Consider the following 23,683-nt stretch of genomic DNA (forward strand, 5'->3'; position numbering starts at 1 on the left):
CTCCCAGCCTGGGTGGGAGGAACCACGCCCTCGGGCAGGGGTGGGGTGGGAGCTGCCACAGCACAGGGGAGAGTGCAGCGGGGACAGCGGCACCACTGGGTCACCACCACCGGGTCACTGCTGCTGGTGCCTCTGCCTAGGACCAGCCCAGGGTTGCCCCCACCGGCCCTGCTGGCCTCCTCTTAATTCTCCCTCTGTGGTTGCTGCCAGGTGAGCCCCAAAGTCTGTGTCTGGTCACTCTGAGAGTGCCAGTCAGCACCAGCCCCAAAGAGGCCTTTGGGTGAGTGAGGGTCAGGCTGGGGTGGACAGAGGCCAGAGGGCAGCTGTGCCTGGGCCCTGAATGGCCCATGGCTTCTCCGAGGGAACCACAGGGATCTTGCCAGGGGACATCAAGGGTGGCAACGTTTGGGGAATCCTCAAGGTCTCGATGCTGGCTCGCACCCCCAGTTCTCCTCCAACCTCCGAGTGCAGGGAGGCCTCCTGTGACACCGCGGCCTCGGCCCGGCACGATGGATGAGCCGCGGGGTGACAGGGCGGCCCCATCCCTCACTCTAGCCGTGGGTCATAAAGCAAGTTAATAAAGTGTGGCCTTGTGGAAGTCAGCGCGACCCAGCCCCTCCCGCATGGCTACCTGACTGGGCTGAGCCACAGCCCCAGACGCCACTCCCTGCATCGCCACAGGGGTGGGAGCTGTCCCGACACATGGACGGCTGTCAGGGACAGCACGTGGCTGTGCAACCTGAGCTCCCAAACCCCGCTGTGACTGAACTGATGACAAACGGGCAAGACACGGCACAGCTGTGTCACACAGCTGGTGACACAGGCACAGGGACTCCAGCAATACCGGCTGAAGCGTGCACCAAGGGGTGGTAGTACACAGTGTGACCCCGAGGCAAGCCATAAAGCAGATCACACTGAGTACACGAGTGGCAAAGGAAGCAGGCGGCTGCCCAAGTAGCAGGCACAACGCAGGGACACGGGCTTCAGCCGCCAGCCCAGGCCACGTGAGCGCCACGCCTGCTGACTGCTGTATGACCCAGGTCCTGTGTGTGAAACAGAATGCTGGGGTAGGGGTAGGACCCCATCCCCGCAGTCCCTCGCTCCCCATGTCCTGTGGTCACCGTGGGGTTTCTCCTGCCAGCCAGACTGACCCACTGACAGCCAAGCCCTGGCACGTGGACGTGGGACACGGACACAGGGCAGGGCACCGCAGAGGATTCACCTGCGTCTTCAGCTCGGCTTCTGCCTGAAGTGGCTACAGGATGTGCTGACTGAAGCAATGCTGAACAGCCGAGCTCGTCCTGCCCTGGTCTGGCACGGCCCGGACCAGCCCCCCAAGCCCAGGGCTCCAGAAAGAGCACAGCAGGTGGCAGGCACCGACAGGCGGCAAGCAGCTCCCTGCGCCTCACTTCCCACGCGCTCACGGCAAGCCCGTGCTGTGTGGTGTGGCAGGGAGCCCTCCCTGAGGGAGAGACGGGCAGGACTTTCTGCACTCCGCAGTCCAGAGGCCAACTGAAGCCAACCTGATGAGGCCGCACACAAGCCTGCAATGGACCCACCCAGCAAGACAGCTGCGGCCAAACGTGGGCCTGCGGCACAAGCGGGGCCGTGGTGGGGGCCTCTGTCCGAGTGCTCGCTACAGGGGCCGGGCGGGGCCCCACGCACCTCTGGGAAGTAGTCCTGCGGGAACTTCTCCTTCTCCAGCATGGGCGTGCTCTCCAGGGTGTCCGAGTAGATCTCTTTGCCGGTCACCTTCTTGTATTTCTTCGCTGCAGAATAGCAACAGACAAGGTGAGCACTTTGGCTCTGTCCCATCCCAGCCACCAGGGCAGCCCTGCAGGGAACGTTGGGGACCCCCAAGAGGGCTGACACTGAGCCACCTGCCCCAGGGACCCCGCCTGGAACGCAATGTCCACTGTCACCCCACCGCTCCCTGCCTGCAGACGTGGGGAGCTGACTGGCATCCTCTTTCCAGACCGCAGTGTGTTGAAGAGATTGTGGCATCACCACTCACTGAGACGTCACACAGACTTACTCGTACCATCCACCTCCCACTCACACCCAGCCAACATGGCTGGGGGGTGCGGTCTGCTGTGATGGGCGCAGGAGCCTGTAGGGCCTGGTATGGCAGCGGCTGCCCAGCACCTCCCTGGAGCCCCTGACAGATGCGGCTCAGCCTAGGCCCCCTGAGCAGACGTGTGTAGACAGCACCCCAGGCCTGCAGAGGTGTGGAACAGCCACAGGAAGGCCCTCGGTGGGGGAGGGTGGATGTGGCTGCCAGCCCCCGGCAAGATGTGTGTGGATGGCATGTGGGTCTCCAGGGCCCAGCCCACGCGGCCTGTCCTCCAGGGCTGCCCCCAGCCAGGGCCCGGCTCATACGGCCTGTCCTGCAGGGCTGCCCACGGCTAGGGCCCAGCCCACACAGCCTGTGTCCAGCGCCTGCCTGCTGCCAGTGCTCTCAGTCCCCCTGCTTCTGCTGAGGTGTGGAGGTCAAGCTGTGCTGCTGGAGTTTCATGACGCCCACTCTATGTCCTGTGGGCAGTTGGAACCTCGAGGGGCAGGAAGCACCCTGGGGCCAGGCCCTGGGCCATACTCATGCTCAGGTAGAGGGTGGGGTCCACAACACAGAGCCTGCAGGCAGGCCTGTGGGGAGCGCAGGGGTCGGGAGAGCAGGCTCAGGGCGCTGTGCTGACTGCACTGCGCCTCCCGGCCCAGTCCCAGAGCCCAGGAACCACCCAGGACGCAGGTGCAGCTCCAGTGCCTTCTGTGGCCATGGGGGGCCTTGACGGAGATGTCTACTGAGCAGTGTGGAGCCCAGACAGAAGCACGGAGAAGGGACACGGACACAGGACACAGAGAAGGGACATGGAACACGGACGCGGGCCGTGGACCTCCCGGGCACACAGGCCTTGGGTTCCAGGACAGGGTGGGGTGAGGAGGCCTTTCTTCCTTGTAAGGGCAGCTGAAGTCCTCCAGCAGGACAGGAAGTCCCACTCACTCCTCCCTCCCCAATGTGACGAGCAGTTTGCAGGGGGGCGGTACCTCGGCTTCAGTGGAGGAGCCAACATGGATACTTTGTTACTAACTCCACTGTTCACTTTTTTTTTTAAAGATTTATTTATTTATAAGAAAGAGTTACAGAGAGAAAGGGAGAGAGAAGTCTTCCATCTGCTGGTTCACTCTCCAAATGGCTACAATGGCAGGAGCTGGGCTGATAGGAAGTCAGGAGCCAGGAGCTTCTTCCAGGTCTCCCAAATGGGTGCAGGGGCCCAAGGATTTGGCCTATCTTCCACTGCTTTCCCAGGTGTGTTAGCAGGGAGTTAGATTGGAAGTGGAGCAGCTGGGACTTGAACCAGTGGCCATATGGGATCCTGGTGCTGCAGGCAGAGGTTTAGCGCACTAAGCCATAGTGCCAGCCCGTGCGGTACACTTCCACTGCACACATGGTCACACTGTCACACATTGGCCACTGCAGGACCCTGGGACCCCCCTGTCCTGCAACTCCTGTGCTCTGTGGCCCCATCGCCCGCCCACTGCCACCCCTCAAAGCCAATCTCCGCTGCCCACTGTCCTGCGAGGCCCCTCAAGCCTTCCAGCCGGGGCGCTGCTCCCAGTGTTTCTGTGGCCTCTACTCGCTGAGCTGGGGTGGCTCCCGCCCCTTCTGCAGCCCCCGTCCATGGTGCTGGGGGCTCTGTCTCTGACCTGCCCCCCACAGGGACCCCAGGGAGCCTGAGTGGGACTGTGCTGCACCCAAGTCAGGCAGGAAGGAGTGACGTTCCAGCAATGCTGTCGTCCTATCTGTCCACGCTGCCTGAGCTGGGGCGGGGGCACTGAGAAACCGTCTGTGAGCGTAGAAAAGGGACAGCCAGCTCCGGCCTGTGATCCGATCTGGAGGACACCAACCTGTGACCTGCTCTCCAGAGGTCCTGCCTGCTGGTTCCCCATCCGGGCGCGGATTCCAATGAAGGGATCTGGGGACACAGAGTCAGCCTGCGGCCTCACCCAGCCCCTCCCATCACACGCCCAGTGTCCTGTCCTCACAGATGCAAGGCCTTCCTAATAACTTCCTCTGTGTGTGTGCTCAGACTCCACCTGTTAACCACAGGTGTGTGTGCACCTGTGTGTTCATATGTATACATATACATACATGAAGGCCACTGATTGTGTGCTATGTTCATACACATGTACAAACATGAAAGCTACTGATCATGTGTGTGTGTCAACAGCTTGCATCGGGGCTGGCGCTGTGGCACAGTGGGTAAAGCTGCTGCCTGTGATGTCGGCATCCCATAAGGGCGCCAGTTTGACTCCTGGCTGCTCCACTTCTGATCCGGCTCCCCGCTGCTGGCCTGGGAAAGCCCAAATGCTTGGGCCCCTGCACCCACGTCGGAGACCAGGATGGAGCTCTTGATTCCTGGCTTCAGCCAGGCTGCTGGCAGCCATTTGGGGAGTGAAACAGCAGGTGGAAGATCTCTCCCTCTTTCTCTCTATAACTCTTCCAAATACATAAATAAATCTTAGAGAAAACGCCTGCGTCCCCCGTCTTGCCGTGCTGCAGTGGGCGCCATGTTTGCCTTGCCGCTGGCGAGCTTCTCTCAGGGCTCTCCACGTGGGTCAATCTGCTGTGTGATGGCGCCGTCTGTACAGCTTCTCTCCCCTTTGCCTTCACGGCATTGGCCTGAGAAGGCCTGGAGCGCGGGAGGTCCCTGTGGCGGGAGAGCCGCGGCTTCCTCACGCCACTGGACGCCGGCTGCAGGTTCCTGCCTCGGTTCTTTCCCAGGCTGAGCCGGTCTGTGCCGTGCATGGCGTGGACTTGGTGGAAGCTCCTGCCCTGCTGGCGCGAGCGTGCAGTTTTCTTTGGCTGCTGCACTAAGTGATTTTCCAATGCTGAGCCAGCCCTGCATTTCTGGAATAAATCCCCACAGGGCACAGAGCAGAACTCCTCACACGTGGTTGTACTCAGCCCGGAGGCCTTTTGCTGCTGAGTCTGTCTGAGCTCACAGGGACCTGCACTTTCCCGTCCTGTACAGGGGTCTGCTTCTGGCACAAGGGGGCTGTCACCTTAGGGAAGGGCCCAGCAAGAACGGTGGCCCTTCTTCCTCAAGTGCTTGCAGGAGCCAGGCCATTGATCACTGGTTTGCTGGCAGCTAAGGGCCCGGCTCCTCCCGTCGGAGTGCGCGCAGCAGTGCCCACCTGAGCCCTCAGCCTCACGGGCGGGCGTGCCCCTCTGCTGTCCTCCAGGTCTGGGGGGTTGGCACCGATGGCCCCCTCCCTTGCTTCTGTATTGATAAACTCGTGCCTTCTCTCTTTTCAGCTAGTTGGGATTGCAGGCTTATTCATTCTACTGATCTCAAAAAGTCAGCTTTTGTTTCATTGATTTTCTGTTTATAATTCTATTGATTTCCGCTCTGATTTTTATTATTTTCCTCTGCTTATTTGAATTTTTCCCTTTTCTATTTTCCTCAGAAGCTTAGAAAATGGATGGATTTTAGGTGGTTGTTTACTTCATATATGTATATAAACATTTCTAATATATATACGATGCTACAAATTTCTCCCTAAGTAGTGCTTTTGCTAATATCCTATAAAATTTGGTAAGTTTATTTTTTAAAAATACTTTAATTTTTCTTTATTTATTTAAAAGATGCAGAGAGAGAGAGAGAGAGAGAGAATGATTGATTCTACCTGCTGGCTCACTCCCCAAATACCCACGATAGCCAGTACTAGGTGAGGCCAAAGCCAGGGGCTGGGAACTCATTCTGGGTCTCCCACGTGGGTGCAGAGGCCCAACACTGAGCCCTCACCTGCCGTCTCCCCGGTGCAGCAGCAGGCAGCTGGCGTCAGGAGTGCAGCAGGGGCTGGAGCTCATGCACTTGAACACGGGACACGCGCGTTCCGAGAGGCATCGAGACCGCCACACCAGATGTCCAGCTGTAAAGCTGTCGTTCATTTTCCGTAGTTCACACTTTTTAAAAGTTTCTCCGGTGACTTCTTCTTTGTCTTTTGAGTATTTAGAAATATGCTGCTTAATACCCAAGTACCGTGGGTTTCCCAGCCGCTCTCCTTACTGATGTTAATTCCCTCGTGGGCTGTCAGCACAGCCTGTTTTGCACTTGGGAAGGAAGGTGGGTTTTACGGCCCGGAGCGCGGTCTCGGCGAGTGCCGGATTCAGGAAGTGTGCGGTGGACGACACACAGGCCCGGCTGCCGGACACTGCCGTGGACACAGCTGTATCCCTTCGGGCCTGCTGGAGCTTCTGCTTCTTCCTTTTTTAAATTTCACACTTATTCATCTGAAGGGCAGAGTGATGGGGCGGGAGAGAACTCGGGACAGAGAGCTCCCATCACTGGTTCACTCCCCAAATGCCTGCGGCAGCTAGGGCTAGGCCAGGACAGCCTGAAGCCAGGAGCCAGGAGCCCCGTCCAGGTCTGCCATGTGGAGGGCACTCAAGCACTTGGCCATCCTCTGCTGCCCTCCCAGACACATCAGCAGGAAGTGTGGTGCAGCCAGGACTTGAACCAGGCGCTCGGAGATAGGACGTGGGCGTCAAGGGGCGGTTTAGCCTGCTGCACCGCCACAGCCACCCTCAGCACCATCCGCTCGTCCCCATGGTGCTGTGCGTGCCCGGTGCTCGGCTGTCTGGGGCCCACTCGCCGGGGTCGCTGTGTCTCCCTGGGCACGGACGGTGTCGTGACGACTGCCCGTTTTCCTAGCGGAGTCCACTTCTCTGGAGCGAGCCCGGCCACTCCAGCTTTCTCCTGCCTTGGTCGGTCCATCCCTCCCAGCACTCTCCGTCTCCCTCCACCTGCTCCTCAAGGGGCACACAGCACGTGCCCTCTGCACACCCGGGCGGCCCCGTCTCTCGCATCTTCTCCCAGGCTCCTCTTTGTCTTTCACTTCTTTTCTACCTTCTCCGACTTCACCGTGCGTTTGCCGTGGCTCTGTTTTCTCTCCCTGCTGATGAGCTCGGCCTCCAGTCCCCCTACAGCCCTCCCGACACTGCTGTCACCCGTCCTCCCTGCGTGTGGCTGCAGCCCATCGGACCCATCACAGGCGAGAGGACAGGACGTCCACCTGACCCCCCCCACGCACTGCTGCCCGCTGGAGGCCTCCGGCCCTTACTGCAGGGCAGGGCTGCTGGGGGCCGTGCCACTGACCCCAGCATCTGGCTGAGAGCTGAGGGTTTCCTGTCACCCTCATCCTGTGTGGCCTCCCAGAGACGCGTGACACCTTGCTCCCTCCCGCTTTCCTCGTCTCCTGTGCTCTGGCCCCTGTCCTGCTTGGTGTCCTGTGCCCTGTGCTCCCTGCTCCTGTGTCCTGGTGCAAGCTGCGAGTTCTGAGAAGCATTGAGCCAGGGCTTGCACACACAGGGCCTCCTCCCCACATCCCTTCCATTACTCATGCAGCCCTGGATGCCCGTCCTGCTCACGTGGTCTCCCTTCTCTCTGCTCTCCGACTGGAGAAGCTCTCCTGGTCCCCTGGCCCGCGGTCGGCCACGCCCCGCCTGCCGCGGGCAGGTCTCCGAGCTCCAGCTCTGCTCCTGGTGGGCACCTGCCCCCACGTGCCATCCAGGCTCGCGTTTGGGTCAGAGTCACCATGTCCACGCCTGCCTCTCGGGTTGGCTTCTCCCCGCAGACCCGACCTGGGAGTTTCCGGTTGACAGCAGAACGTGACTAACTGGGACAAGAGACGGACCGCCGAGCCTCCAGGGGCGGGCGTTCTACGCTCGTGGCTGGGCCACGCGTGTCTGTTGGGCTCTGGCAGCTGCAGGCATCACCGCCTCCCTTGTTTCCGGGACTCGAGTCTGCGCTCCCGGGAGGGTCTCCACCCAGCTGTCCAGGGCTCCACGGCACTGCCTGGCTGCTGGGAGTGGCAGGGAGGGCCTGGGTCTAAGCGCCCACCCAGCACACTGCTCAGTGGCCACACTCGCCATGGGTGAGACAGGAAGGTGACACCCTCGCCCTGGTGGCCGCGGCGACGCCGGAGGAGGTGCACGAGGAGGACTGGCATGCGTGGCAGTGCGTGGCCCGGGAGCTTCTCTCCCCTCGCACGCCCACACCAGGTGCCGGCGCACAGCCGCTCCCTTCCAGGGCTCTGGGCAGGCTGAGGGCCCTGTGCCCGCCCGCCCGCCCGCCCGCCTCAATGTGTGGCCCAGCAGCTGGTCCTGCCTCTCAGATCCGCGGTGGGCACAGGAAGGTCCTGCTCTTGCTTCCTTCACTTCTTCCCGCGAGAACCTGGGCAATGGCACCCAGATTCTCCTGCTGCAGCTGGGGCGGCCCGGGGGCTGGAGGCTTCGTCTCCAGTGAGCTCAGCTTCGCCCCCAGTCTTGCGTTCAGGGTTCATGCGGGGAGAGGCCGGCAGGTCTCTGGGATGCGGGAAGCTCCTGCGTGAGGGCGGCTGGCCACCCTTCCCCTGCCCTTGTGCAGCGGGGCTGCCGGCTGGGCCCGGACACCCCACGGACAGCGCCCCCCACCAGGCACCCGTGCAATGGAAAGCTGGCTCCTTTCCCCTTTCTTCCTGCTTTGTTGGCACCTTCTGGCCCTCCTTACCTTTCTAACTGGACGCTATTTAGAATCTGGGCTACTACTTCCCAAGTCTATACAGATCTGGGTTGCTTTGCCTGCCACTGGATTCATGGCAGAAGAGCAGGGGCCAATGAACCCTACCCCGACCCTGAGACCTGGGGAGCCACACGCCTGTGCCATGGTCAGCACTGACACATGAGTTTGGTACATGCTCCCTGGCATCTGTCACTCTGTCACCACACATAGGTCTTGGCCAAGGTTCTGCCACAGTGAAATGCACCGTGGGATCAGGAGAGTGGCTTGTGCCGGCATCCACACGGGCGCCGGTTTGAGTCCCAACTGCTCCACTTCCAGTCCAGCTCTGTGCTAATGGCCTGGGAAGGCAGTGGAAGATGGCCCAGGTGCTTGGGCCCCTGCCACACACGTGGGAGACCCAGACGGAATTCCAGGCTGTTGGCTTCAGACTGGCCCAGCCTGGCCATCAACTATGTGGGAAGTGAATCAAAGAATGGAAGATCTATCTCTATGATTCTGCCTTTTTTTTTCCTTATAGATTTATTTATCTAAAGGTCTGAGTTACACAGAGAGAGAGAGCGAGAGACACCCACCGCAGAATGACCACTGAGAGTGGACAGCCCCGCCCATCTCCTGCCCAGCCCACCTGGCTATTCTTGGGTGAGAAGAGCCAGGCGCTGGTATTGAAAAGCATCGGGAGACCCCCTGGGCAGCAGGCCAGGTGAGAAATCGCTGTTCCGGCTGCAATCCTGCATTCGACATGGACGCAAGCACTTCCCAGCTGCCTAGGAGCTATCGGTCTCTGGAGCGAGCACAGGCAATGAGCCGGAGCCGGGGGACAGAGCCACGTGGAGCTCCGGGGATCTGCACACAACAGGCAGAGGTGCGACCCTCACAGCAGGGGCTGTGTCACAGGCATGGACACACGTGGCTGCCTGTGGCCCACATCGATCACGGCTACAGACATGCGCCCTCGCCCAGTTCTGCTCATGGAACACACAACCTTCTACCCTGGTTCTCGCCTTCTCCCATTCGGTGGGAGCTCAGTCAGAACACCTGCTCTGCACGCCACGCCACCGCGGCAAGGGCCTGTGCTGGGCCTCTGTGCACCTGGGGCGGGGCCAGGCCAGCCGGGTGTCTCCATTTCAGACACCAGGAAGCCAGGTTTTCCTACCAGGTCCCTGGTTAAGACACCAGGAAAGGAACGTAAAACCCAAGCCACAGGGACCAGCCCTCTCAGGAGACAGGACAGGACGGACCGGAAGCGAGTCCATCAGGAGACCCTGACGCGTCTGGCCTCACCTTTAAAGTCGAATTGGTAGATGTTCTTCAGGGACTCGTGAAGAAAGTAAAAGCTTCCCAGGGCCTGTGGGCAAAAGGAGAATCAGGTGAGGGAGCTGGAGGAGTGGTTTCTGGAGTAAAACTTGACAAGAACGAGGCAGCGCCACAGAAGCCCAGGGAGTGCTATGATGGTGCCACGTCGGGCCAGGCCGCCGAGAACACCAGGCACAGGTGCGCAGGTCCAGGAGCCACGCACCAGGAAGGCACTTCCTCCGCCGGAGGAGCGAGGCCCAGGGCAGGCTGGGGCTCAGCGCCTGGCTCCATCCCCTCCCCTCCACCCTTCAGACCTGAGCTACAGATCCCCGCCTGCCGGGAGCCGCCTGGCCTCCCACTCATGCTGGGGGCCAGGCTGGCCACAAGGCGGGGCTGGACCAGGCCCTGTGCTGGTCTCAAATGCAAATGTGAGGCCATCTTGTGTGTGTTTATCCAAGTTCAAGTGCATCCATGTGCAGATGTGTGCACTTCTACACAGGTGTATACTCACACACACTCAGGTACACAGGCACACCCACATGCACACACCCACACTGAGACACACACACACTCACACCTACATGCACACATGCACACTCAGACACACGTACAGACACGCGCACCCCCCACACACATAGGCACACCCGCACACATACACCACGCACACCCACATGCACACACACTCACACACACAGACACACGCACACTTAGAGGCACACACACAGGCACACCCACATGCACACGCACTCACACTGAGCACACGCACTTTGCCTCAGTGCAGGTTCGGCTCCACACCGTGCGGTGCAAGTGGCACAGGGTGCGGTGTGGCCTGGCCTCCCCGCCTTCTGTCCGCCCATCGCCTGGCACCACACTTTAAAGTGAACAAGTCGTGCTGTAGCTAACACCATGTGGAAATTGGGTGAAAATGAACTTTTTATAACCACAGATTGAAATAACATCAAGTGTTAGAATCAGAGACGCAGGCACTGGTTTCCCAGCCCCAGCAGGTGCTGTCCGGAGGTGGGGCCCTGGGTGGGCCCAGCTGGCAAAGAAGGGAACTTTCCAGAGCGGGAGCTCACAGCGGCCTGGGTGCTGGTGGGCTTTAAACTTCTGTTGCAGTCGTCAGGCCCCACAACTCCTCTACGTTCTGACACAGGAGACCCCACAGTCCGGCCCTGGCCCTGGTTTCACAGGGCACTGCCACGGCCCCTCCCCGGCTCCTGGGCTCCATGTTTCTTCCTGGCCTCCCACGCTGCCACATCCATGCAGCCACCAGGGATTGAGTCCGTGCTGGTCACTCCCAGTCACCCGGGTAGGGTTGTGTCCCCTCTGCACTGCCCCCACTCTCACTCTGGGATGTGCCCCCAGGACCCTGCGCATGGGCGCACCTCGTGCTGTGGGACAGAGTCCAGCCTGCATTCCCTGTGCTCGCCTGCACACGCCCAGCCTTCCCAGCCTCCCCAGCCTCCCCATCTCTCTGCCCATCAGCTCTCTGCCCATCTCGGTGCCCCCCCCCCCAGCAGCAACCAGGGTCCTCTACACAGTGTCCACTGAGGCCCACTCACTGCCGCCCATTACACATGCCTGGCCCGAGGACACCCCACAGAAGATATTTGTGTGGCATGGGTCACACTCTGAAGAGCAGCTCCTGGGGCAGGGGGCACGCCACCAGGGACCACACTGACAGCTGAGGAGCAAACACTCTCCATTCTGCACGCTCCAGCTAAGGCAGGTGCACACACGCTGTGCACACACACTGTGCACACACGCTGTGCACACACGCTGTGCACACACACACACCGACCAAGGCACCAGCCAGGCACCAGCTGACCTCCCAACCCCACATCACGGCCACCACCCAAGGCCCAGGGCTCTGGCCGATGACACACTCTGACACAATGGAGCCTATGTCAGGGGTGGTGGCGGCAAAAGAAACCCCACAGACACAGGGCCGGCTGAACAGAGGGCGGGCTGACCATGGGCAGACGCCCCACCCAGCACCTCCTCTCCTGCAGAAGGCAGGTCAAGGGAGCGCCAGCTGGTGGAGAAGCCACGGGTCACAGGCACCTGACGCTGCAGCCCGGCCCCTCCAGGCAGGGCTTGCCCAGGTCACACACCACAGCCGGCCGTGCTCAGATCCCTTGCTTCGACAAAGCAGAGTGGACGTCTGGTCAGTAAGAGGGACAATGGCCACGGCAGCCCTCAGGGACCGTACTTCTCAGCTCGCACCTGCCCCATGCCGCTCTCTTGGGGGATGTCACTCCCCTGGTGTCAGAGGAGGAAGCGCTCCGAGACGGTGAGCAGAGCAGCGTCATTGCCGGCACGTCGCTGTGGCCTCGCTCACGGAGCATCACGAAGCCTGCCACAGCGCACGGGAGGTAAACTCCACTGCAGCCGAGCGCTGTCAGGCTGTCGGGAAACCCGCAACTGGCTCTGACAGCGTGTCTAGTCAGAGTTCCAGCCAAGCGTTCTGCCCAGGCCCTGTCCTCCCACGCAGCCAGGGCCCCCGTGAGCCACGTGAGCCGGCCAGCGGGCAGTGGCGGGCGGGGCCTGAGGGCCTCTGGCCCCAGAGCAGGTCCACAGATGTGTGCAGGGATACAGACTTCCTGCCTTTTCTGCTTAGGACAGTGAGTATACTTCCTGCAGATTTACATCCCCGTCTGTCACAATGGGGGCGTGGCCCAGAGGCAGAGAGCCCCGGTGCTCCAGGGTGGGCCGCTGTGGTCCACACGGGGGCCCAGCCCCCATGGAGCGGGCTCCCCGGGGGTGCTGGTGGAAGTGCAGTGTCTGCCCGTGACGGGGCGGGCCATGCCATGCCACTCAGGCTAACACAGGAGGAGCACGTGCACCTCACAGGCTCACAACTGTGGCAGCTGGCCACTGCTCACAGCGGCCAGGAAAGGACAGGTGCCGGCACACTGGGCAGCCACTTGGTGCCTGCTGTGGGGAGGGGTGGCCCTCTGTCCTGGCAGCCACCTGCACCAGGCTCCAGGGACGACTAAGCCAGCGCTGAGGCCGGCCAGGAGGGCAAAGCAAGCGTCCCAGAAAGCCCTCCCCCGCTGGAGCAGACGGCAGGTGGCAGCAACTGGTCACTTCCACCACACATCGCATCAGGGGCCGCGCCTCCTGCAGCCCTTCCCGTGAAACAGAAGATGCCTAAACCCAAACCAGCTGCAGCATCAGGAACGTGCAGGCCCAGAGACCGAGAAAGAAGCAACCACACAGGAGCTGCTCCCTGGGACCCCACAGGGCTGGTGGAGCCCCGACCCTGTGTGGCCAGCACCCGAGGACACACTGGCTCCGACCCGCTCTTTCACAGTCTGTCCATGTACGGACAGGCGTCTGCACTCCTACAATCCCACGAGTCACAGCTGGTCCACTCCGGGAGGGGCGCCTGTACACACACATGCAGACATGCGCACACACGTACACGCCAGGGGATGTCCCAGTTCCTGGAGAGTTTGGTGCAGGGGAAGCCACGCTTGGACCGTGTGTCCAGCGCTAAGCCAATCCCAGCTCCCTTCTCATGCCCCTGGGAGCGGTGGGGGCGCAGGGACAGGGGTCCCTGCCGCCTGGATGCAGGGCCCAGCTCCTGGCTCTGGCCTGCAGCTGCCGTGGCTGTTGTATCTGGGCAGTGAACCAGTAGATGGGCGATCGCTCTCTCCCTCTTCCTACTTCCCTCTCCTTCCCTCTTTCTGTCTTTCAAACAAATAACATAATTAATAAATAAAAGATCTTTTAACATGAGTATTATTTTCAAAAGTGCATCTAAAATACGATTAAAAGATGTTTATTTTTGTGTAAAACCTTTTTAAATCTATGCAGCTTTCGTAATATGCATTTCATGTACCTTAAGGTCTCTGCATGTCCACATGCGTATACACGCACGTACACGCACGTACACGCTGAGCTCGTGGCTGTCCCACTCAGACTCAGCAGACCTGCACAAGAAGGCAGGACGCCAGTGCCGCGGCAAGCCGGTGAGGCCGCCTGTCAAAAACCGTTTGCCCACATGTGCAGGCTCGTTCCTGGGCTCTCTACTGCTTCGGAAGGCCGATGTTATCTGTGTCTCCCCAGCTCACTGCTGTCACCGTGTGTGTCAGTCTCCCCAGCTCACTGCCTGTCACCGTGTGTGTGTGTGTGTCAGTCTCCCCAGCTCACTGCCTGTCACTCTATGTGTGTGTGTGTGTGTCTCCCCAGCTCACTGCTGTCACCGTGTGTGTGTGTGGTCAGCGTCTCCCCAGCTCACTGCTGTCACCGTGTGTGTGTGTGTGTGTGTGTGTCAGCGTCTCCCCAGCTCACTGCTGTCACTGTGTGTGTGTGGTCAGCGTCTCCCCAGCTCACTGCCTGTCACTCTGTGTGTGTGTCTCCCCAGCTCACTGCTGTCACTGTGTGTGTGTGCGTGTGTGTGTGAGTCTCCCCAGCTCACTGCCTGTCACTGTGTGTGTGTGTGTCAGCGTCTCCCCAGCTCACTGCTGTCACCGTGTGTGTGTGTGGTCAGCGTCTCCCCAGCTCACTGCTGTCACCATGTGTGTGTGTGTGTGTCAGCATCTCCCCAGCTCACTGCTGTCACCGTGTGTGTGTGTATGTGTGTCAGCGTCTCCCCAGCTCACTGCCTGTCACTGTGTATGTGTGCGTGTGTGTGTGTCTCCCCAGCTCACTGCCTGTCACCGTGTGTGTGTGTGTGTGAGTCTCCCCAGCTCACTGCCTGTCACCGTGTATGTGTGTGTGTCAGCGTCTCCCCAGCTCACTGCCTGTCACCGTGTGTGTGTGTGTGTGTCTCCCCAGCTCACTGCTGTCACCGTGTGTGTGTGTGTGTCAGCGTCTCCCCAGCTCACTCCTGTCACCGTGTGTGTGTTTTGCAAGCATCTCTACATTTACTGGCATGTAGGCTTCTTCTATGAACTCATCTCATGTCCTTAGTCCATTTTTCTATTTTTTCTGTTTGTAGAGTTTTAATTTTAATTTTGTTAAATTAGAGTTAGACAGTAAAAGAGAGAGAGAGAGAGAGAGAGAAAGGTCTTCCTTTCTGTTGGTTCACCCCCCAAATGGCTGCTGCGGCCGGTGCACTGTGCTGATCTGAAGCCAGGAGCCAGGTGCTTCTCCTGGTCTCCCATGCGGGTGCAGGGCCCAAGCACTTGGGCCATCCTCCACTGCCTTCCCGGGCCACAGCAGAGAGCTGGACTGGAAGAGGAGCAACCGGGATAGAACCGGCGCCCCAACCAGGACTAGAACCCGGAGTACTGGCACCGCAGGCAGAGGATTAGCCAAATGAGCCATGGCGCCGGCCCGAGTTATCATTTTTAAATATAATCCAGAATCGTTTCTTCATTACCTACAGTACAAACAAGTGCTTCCACTCTGGTTTATCTGCTGGATGTTGTTTATGGGATCCTCCATTAAACAAAAACTTTTATTCTTGTTTTTAAAGCTTTTCATTTGTATGCTTTATTTGCGAGGCAGACAGACAGACAGACAGAAACCTTCTACCCTGTGAATCACTCTCCAAGGCAGACAACAGCCAGGCCCGGGCCAGACTGAACCCCAGAGTCGGCAGCTCCATCCAAGACTCCCACGTGGGAGGCAGGGACCCAGCTACCGAGCCATCGCCACTGCCCCCAGGTGCACATCAGTAGGAAGCCGGATCAGGATCTGGGTCTCGAACCCAGGCCCTCTGGAGGACGATAAAGGGCTCTGTCCCAAGCAGTGCCTGAACCTCCGCCAAGCACCGACCTTGCTCCGGCCCTACCACTGTCAAACCTTCCTCTGGGGTCAACACCTCGGTGTCTTCCAGACGCGCTTCCCGACCGTGGCCCCAGGGACATTCTCTGGCCTCAGTTCTTCCCGCGACAGGGACTCGCTTGTGCATGGGGTGCAGGGTACGGTGCCGTCTCCCTCACCCCACATGGAGAACCCGGCGCCCGGCACTGCTTGCTGCTCCGCGTCACCCGACTCCACGTGCCGGTCGATTCCTGGGCTGACCTAACAATACTTATTCTCATCTTAGCTTCCTAAGGAGTTGCGACAATTACACGTGTAGGAGCCTCTTTCTGTTTCTCTGCACAAGTGTTGACGTCTGGCCCTCTGTCCGCTCCTGAACCTCACACGACAGCCGGCTCAGGCGAGCTGCAGAGGCAGGCAGCCACGACAGCACGTCTCCTCTCCCAGGGGAGTACGTCGTGCACCCTCGCGAAGCCTTTTCTGCAATGGGACTTGCTCAGACCTGTCAGCAGTGAGAGGCAAGGCTGTGGGTTTGGTTTGCATCTTGGGCTCAGCAGCCCAGTCAGTGCCAGCGACCGCAGCTTCTCCATCCGCCCATGACCGACCGGGCCTCTTCTCCGCCACCCTCACCCTTCTGCTTTCTGGCTGACTGCACTGAGGGAGCCATGCCGGCTGCAAGCTGAGCGCCAGCCGCGAGCCGGGGGAGGGCAGGGCCCCAGCAGGGGTTGGAGTGGGGACCTCCTGGAACGTGGGAGGTGCCGACTGCCTGGACACAGGTGCACAGGCAGGGGCGTGGTCAGAGGGCCAGAGGCACAGCAGGGATGAAGGACACGGAGCAGGGGGGCTTCAGCACAGACCCCCTTTTCTGCGAGGTCTGCCGGCCTTCCCAGAGGGAACACTCGGGCAGCTGGATTCCTGACCTGCAGCTCAGGGAAAAGACCAGGGTTCTGGGTTGCCTGTGACGGCTGCTACTCACAGCATGGAGAAATCCAGGCCTGAGGGCCGTGCCCCAGGCACGACGCTGGCCTCAGGTCAGGCCACAGGTGCAGAGCGCAGCTGGCCAAGGGGAGGAAGTGGCGCGCGTCCATGCCATGCACCTGGTTCAAGTCGTGAGTCACAAGAGGATATTTAAAACGGGAAGCCAGCCTGGCATTCCTGGCATAACCCGAGCTCGATCGTCACGCGTGACCCCGTGTGCTGCTGGGTTCCATGTGCAGACACAGTTGGAACCGTCGCGGTCTCTGGTTACGTTTCTTGCTCAGAGCCCCAGTGGGATGATTCTGTGCAAGTATTCGATGTTAGTCACAAATCAAACAGGCACGTTGCAGGGTCCCACCCCACTAACAGCACAGCTCACCTCCCCCTCCCCGGAGTCTGCACTCCACGCGGCATCCACTCTGGGCCCTGCAGGTCCCTCTCCTGCCCCGCTCAGATCCGGAGCACACACAGCCCGTCCTCCCTTGTCCAGGCAGCCTCCAGGACCCACGGGGATGTCCCTAAGAAGTCAGACCTTTCCTGACCCAGGGCTCAGCCACCCTCATCCTCTGTGGCTTCTCTTGGGGACTCCAGGGGTCCCCAGATTTCTCCAGCACCTTCGCCCAGTGCTTCGGGTGACAACGGATGCTCTGTCCATCCCATTCTCTCCCCTCCCCTGGCCAGGCCAAGCTGCCATCATCTCGCTGCTGGTCACTGTCCCCTGCACTGCTCTACCGCTGTCCCCCTCAGCCTTCCCTCTGCCCAGAGGCCACCACTCTGCACCTCTCAGACTGCTCACGCTCACGCCCCGATCCTCCAGTGGCTTGAGGGGCCCCACGCCCTCCAGTTCACAAACCCCAGCTGTGCTCGGAGCAGGCCAAGCTCCCGTCCCGAGAAGCCGCCTGTGCTGTGCCTGCCTTGCTCCCAGCTCCGCAGTGAGCCCTCGGTGCACCATCTCCACGAGAACCGCGAGCCCTTCCTCTTTCCCCGGGGCAGCCCCAGCCCAGCTGCCCGCTCTGGCTGCCTGTGCCCCTCCCAGGAAGGGCAGCAAAGCTTCTGGTCACCTCTGAGGCCCAGCATGAGGCCGGGCACCTGGTTGGTGCCAAGGTGCACAGCCCGTCGCAGGCCACCTGCAGGGCAGCTCCAGACCCAGCACACAGGGCGGCGGAGCAGCGACACCACGGGAGGAAGCCCCGGGGCTCCCGTCTTCACCACGATGGAGCACAGGGACAAGTGAGTCAGTCACTGTCGTGCTCTTCAGAACAAGCAACAATAAATGAAGTGCGGCTCCTGCTAGAACCGAGGTGCGGCCGCACTGCCCCAACAAGGAACTCTGCCCTGGCCCCAGCACCCCCGGGAGGGCTACAGCCCGTCAGTCACGGGGTGTCCTCTCGCCAGATGAGTGCCGACTCATCGACACGGCAGCAGCCCACGCACAGGCCGACGGCACCGCGGCGTGGCCCCGTCTGGCCCTCACCGCCAGGCCCCGCGGGCTGGCAGCCGGCTCGACAGGCACGTACGACCTCATTGTGTCTGCTGTCCGCGCCGACACGGACGCTAATTGAATTGGCTGTGTGCGGTGTCATCCGCTCACAAAGCTAATGACATTCTGCCCCTGAATTAAAGCGCATTTTATAAAGCGTGCACCCGGGGAGCCGGCGTGCTGGACACGGGGTGCCGAACCCTGTCACTGCTCCTGGTTGTAGCGTCCCCAATTAGGCAGCCCAGGAAGGCCAGGGCAGAGCACAAGTCACTGTGACAGCGAGGAGCACACGCTCACGACAGCCACTTGATGGCTCACACGGGGTCACAATCAATTCCACCAGCCCAGGACACCTGTTACCGGCGCAGCACGGGGCCCGCCCTCCGCTGTCTTGAGGACAAGCAGAGCTGTGCACTGCCTGCTGCCACCTCGCCAGTCTCACCCCCAGTGCACGGTGCAGGTGCATGGCACGTGCTGGACGAGGGGTCTACGGGGGGGGGGGCACTCGCCCTCTGACAGGGCTCGCTCGCTCACTCTGCTCACTCTGGATGTGGTGGGGGGAGGAAGGGGTCCTGTAGGCTTCATATGCTGGGGGCATGGTCCCCAGGGGGTAGTGCTGAGAGGAAAGTGGGGGTCCTTAGGTCACTGGGGTGCTGTCCTCAGGAGGGGGCTCATCTCACGCCTCCTACCCACACAGCCCCCGCTGTCTTAAGTCAGTGCCTTGGTCCTTGCTTTCAGAAAGGGAATCCCTGCCGACGCCGGCCTGACACCAGAGAACAGCTAGGGCGCGTGCGGGAAGTCCTGGCCCAGCTTTTACTGGGGAGGGTGGAGGGCAGGCAGAACATTCCAGAATCCGTATGGTGTGCCCAGGACCAGCTGTGGCAACCGTGAGAAACGACATGGACACAGAGCCCCCGTGCGTGTGTCAGGAGGTGCGAGGCAGTGCGAGGGCGAGTTTCCGGGCCGGCGCCCCCCCCCACCTTCCGATCTGCGTCACCCGAGGGCTCCTGTGCGACTCGAATGCCGCTTCTCAGCAGCCGCTTGCAAATTCAAAGTTTTGAAAATGAGCAAAAAAAAATGTCAATCTTAAGACAGTAACTAGTTTTAATTATGAAATGTTATTGAGTTATATTTTTCCATGTCTAAATGATTACAGAAATAAATCAATAAACTTTTATGCCAATTAAATTATGTGCAAAGTTTGCATCATAATTAAAAAGGCTTTGACTTCTATCTTTTGTCTTCTAAAAATCATTAGCTTTTCAATTACATTTCATCCGCACAAACGTTTGGAGAAGCAGGGAACGTGCATTATGGACATGGGATAATTAAAGCAAGTGCACTTTAAAAGACAGCCAACACTGAACACAAGCTGTTCACAAAATACTTTCTGCCATCAGACAAGCTCAGGGCACATAAAACTCTACCAAGAAAGCATTCATTGATTTTTAAATTTCAATTAGACTGGGAGAACTCCGGCCCACGCAATTGCAGTCCGTCCCTGCAGCAGCGCCCAAAGTGGCGCACCTTCCCCCGTGCCCTGGGCCCGGCCAAGCCACTTCCCTGCCAGCCTGGGCACAGTGTGCCAACCCTGCTTCCCAGCTCTGCGGCTTCCAGCCCTGACATTTGGGTAAGTGCGTGAAATCAGCAGAACCTCTGCTCCACTTCCGGAGCGGCCTCCTGTCACCACGTCCACCCGCACAAGGCCACAGCGAGGGCGCAGGAACAGACTCGGGCTGTGTAGGCCACAGGCACTCGGTGCAGCGCAGTCTCTCCCACAGCCTGCGGGCTCGGGGCTCCTGACACCGCAACCTCTGGAAAAAGCCTTTCTAGAGCTTGCAAACCGGAAGCTCACGCCCACCACAGTCACCTGCAAGCCAGCGCGGCCGCCCACCTACCCCAGGCTTCCAGTAGCCACTGAACTTGCTGAGCCTCGACTTCCCCACCTGTGGCCCTGGGGGCTGACAGCACGGGGCAGGCGACCCTCCGCCGCAGCGGGCCCAGGGCTTCCCGTGCCTGGAACCATCTGGAGCCCCTCTCAGGCCAGAGGAGACTCAGAGCCCAGCCTCAAGGCTCCCTCTGCACGGTGGGCGGGGCCAGGCCAGCCTCTCAAAGCCGGGAGCCCTGCCCCAAGGTGCCCTGCACCCCACCTCCAGCAGCAGAGGCAGGTCACCAGCAGCAGCCGTGGGGGACTTCCTGCCAATCCTCCCCAAGTGGACCCTTCTCCCCCCCTCCTTCCCAAGGCCAAACCTCGGACAACCCTGACGGGAAAAGGTAACCAAAGCAAGCTGCCTCCCTCTAATGGCCTTGTTATCAATCAGAGCCGACAGAGACCAAGCGAAGGACGGCTGTCAGGCCACCGGCTGCCGTCTCTCGTGCTCTGCTGACACGGCCATCCCGACCACACGCATATCTATCATTTTCCTTGAGAAAAAAACACACTGCCAGGAAATTGGTTTCTATGGGACAAAAAGAGAGGGAGACACAGGGTGCAGAGATGCAAGAGGGAGACCCAAGCACCGTCAGGGTGGCTGAAGTGGGCGGGCGGCACGGAGCCCGGAGCCCACAGCCTCCTGTTCAGCAGGCGGGGTCTTGCGGCGGTGACCAGCCAGGGTGCACCCACAGGGCTCCCCAGGCTGCACAGAGGCCCAGCAGGGCCCACAGGAGGGCCAGACGTTGCTGAGGACCAGGAAGAGGCTTCCAGTGCCAGCATTTACTGCCCGCATTCCAGAGGACCCAACAGGAGACGCGGGTTGGGTGGGAAGAGCAGGGCTGGGGAGGGCTGGGATGACGCCGCAGGCACAGGGAGACGGGAGGGTGGCAGGGGCCGGCAAATCCTGGGCTCCCCATGGTGACAGCCGTGCTGGGGCAGGGAGCTGATGGCGAAAACAGCAGGCCCACTTGGCAGAGTCCCTGGGGGGGGGGGGGGGGGCGTGGTGGTGCTGGGAGCGGCCAGGCTCCGTTGGGACACAGCACAGCTACCCCGGGGACCACGACTCGCTGCACACAGAAGCACTGGAAAGCACAGCCTTCCCAGTCTGAGTGCGCAGGGAGTGGGGGCCACGCTCACCTCCTCAGCCCCCGGCCCAGTGAGCGACATGAGCGGCGTTGTGCCAGCACACCACAGCACACGGCCCCAGCGGGAGATGCCCCGACACACGCCCTCTTGGGGCCCACGGCTCCCCTGCTAGGAGCCAGGGGAAGGGACTGCCAAGTTTCTAGAACAAGGCCTGGCAGGCAGAACGTGCTGCCAATGAGCTGTGGTGGGGGACATGACCATGTGAGAACACACGTGTAAGAACATGGCTATGTCAGAACATGGAGATGTGAGAACACGGTAACATCAGAACATGGCAATATCAGAACATGCATGAGAACATGGCTATGTCAGAACACGGTTATGTCAGAACATGGAGGTGTGAGAACACGGTAACATCAGAACATGGCGGTGTTTCAGGAAGACCATGGAAACCAAGGCTTGGTGCTGCCTACGAGGACAGAGGCTCCTGGGCTGCTCCAAGGTCAGAGATGCTGACGAGCCCCGAGCCCCGAGCCCCGAGCCCGCCGGCAGCGGACACGTGGAGAAGCATCGGCATCTCCTCACTTCCCTGGTCATGCTTTAATTAAATCTCCAGCCCACGGTCTAAAATAAAGCCATTATGGACAGCGATCAAGAATTTCATCACTCCCTCCTGGGCTATAAAATCAATCACTCAAGCTTTTATTACGTAACCCTGAGAAGTGGAACCGTCAGGCTAGAAGACGCACTACGCTCTGAGTGCAGACCCCCGCCTTCTGAGAACAGGCCCCCAGCCTGGAGACGGGAAGCCCGAGCTGCTCGGCACGGCGCCACGCTCTCCCGACAGGGACCCCGGGCCCCGGACCCCCAACCTCGGGGTTTTCCTTTGAAGTTTCAGAGACACAGCCTGAGGCCAGCTGCAGGCTAGAAGTCAAGGGGGAGCACACGCTTCTGCCCACACCGGAAACAGCTCTACTCCAACCACGTCCAAGGCACTTGGCGAGGGGGGCAGCGCGCCTGAGTCTGCAGATAAATAAATGTTGGTGAGCCAGGGAATCGCTGGAGAATTGGTGCATGGCAGCGAATGAATAACCTGCAAACGCTCCCAAACCCCATTATTTCCCCTTCTCCGGGAGCCCGGGATTCATGTCCCCGCATGCCGCCAGTTCATTACCGAGAAGCGCCATCCCTCTTCCGGCTCACGCCGAGCGGCGCGTGGCCCCTGGAGGACCCTTTAATGTTTAATTCCCCATCATCCGCTCCACTGAACAGCTTAATCTCTGCTTGTGTGATCAATACTATATCAGTGTAAATTAAAATGACAATTTTAAAGTAATTAAGCCTGTTAATGCTCGATTCAAATGTCATTATTTGCACAAGGGATTGAGGAGAAATTACACGGTGTCCGGGGGACGGCTGCGCGGCCGCCGGGGCCTCGCCGGCCAGGATTAACTTCTGCCTCGCCTGCCAGGACGCCTGTCCAATTTCTAAAGAGGATAACGCAATTTGATAAATTTAATTCCAGCTACAAACTCAATTATTGTGATAACAGATGAAAACTGGGAGGAGACTCTAAACAAGGCCCACATTTTTAAAAATACACTTAACTCCTGAATGAGACACAACAGTAATGGCTTGATCCGATTTGTGCCCTCTCGTCTGAAAACCCTTTAAATAATTACGATGGTCGGAAGAACAGCCAACATTCATTATACAGCCTGACTCCCACCCAGCGGGGCGGCTACCTGGCCCGGGTCACCGTGGAGTCGTCTGCCGTCCCGCGCTCCGGCAATGCATTTATGAGACAGGCGTGGGCGGACTCGGTGAAACCCGCCGGCCACCGAGGCGGCCCCACAGCCGCTCTCTCCTGGCAGCGGCAGGAGGTGGGGGCGGGGGGCCCTGGCCCTGCTGGGATGTGTGGGTGCAGGCACTGAGTGGCCCCAAAGACCCCTTCTCTGCCCCGATGCACCTGCACACGCCAGGAGCACCTGTGGGAACAGCTACGATGCTGCCTGCCACCCATGACGGCCAAGCACCCGTGTCGGCACCAGAAGCCGAGGCCAGGACCCCCTCGAGGACCCTGCCTCGGGCCTGCCTCTTTGGGGTGATCTGTTCTCACAACCAGGGACGTCTGCTTCAAGTGTCAAGATTTCCTGGGGATCATGGCAAAGACAGGGACAGCCACAGCACCAGGCCTGGAAACCCAGCAGGGGACAGGCTGTGACACACTGAGTAAAACCCACCGCCCCTGGAAGAAGCCCAGTATAGGCAAGAGGGTGCTTGGTCCTACGGGGGACACTGCCCTGGAACCGGGCCACATACACGTGGGCACTGGAGATCAGTTCAAAGGTCAACAGACACCGGTCAACAAACTGACCAAGGATCCGAGTGTGAATGACCCAAGCACTTAGACAGCAGGGGTCTCAGGGACACACACATCGTCGTCCTGAGCAACTGCTTCCACGGGGACGTGGCATGGCCACTTTCTCACCGCACAGCTTGGGTTCAGGATGGGATCCCAGCTGGTTCTCAAGGCAGGAACACGGGAAGGAGTGGCGGCGCAAGCCACTGACGCTTGCAGAGGTCGGCAGCTCTGGGGATGGCAGGGGTCTGAGGGGTTGCGGGGGTCGG

The 23,683-nt window shown here is 60.1% G+C and overlaps 1 protein-coding gene across 4 annotated transcripts in view; it reads right to left on the bottom strand.

Moving 5' to 3' along the window:
* Positions 1-23,683, bottom strand: part of INPP5A (inositol polyphosphate-5-phosphatase A) — a 156,469-nt gene that overhangs the window by 42,872 nt on the left and 89,914 nt on the right. For all 4 annotated transcript variants that reach the window (XM_062213976.1, XM_062213977.1, XM_062213978.1 and 1 more), the window contains exons 5-6: positions 9,843-9,906; positions 1,666-1,769 (exon numbers count right to left, since the gene is read on the bottom strand). In XM_062213976.1, the coding sequence (XP_062069960.1) occupies positions 1,666-1,769; positions 9,843-9,906 (168 nt within the window). The remainder of the gene's footprint in view (positions 1-1,665; positions 1,770-9,842; positions 9,907-23,683) is intronic.

This window comes from Lepus europaeus, chromosome 17 (assembly GCF_033115175.1).
Source record: "Lepus europaeus isolate LE1 chromosome 17, mLepTim1.pri, whole genome shotgun sequence".
Classification (NCBI taxonomy): domain Eukaryota; kingdom Metazoa; phylum Chordata; class Mammalia; order Lagomorpha; family Leporidae; genus Lepus; species Lepus europaeus.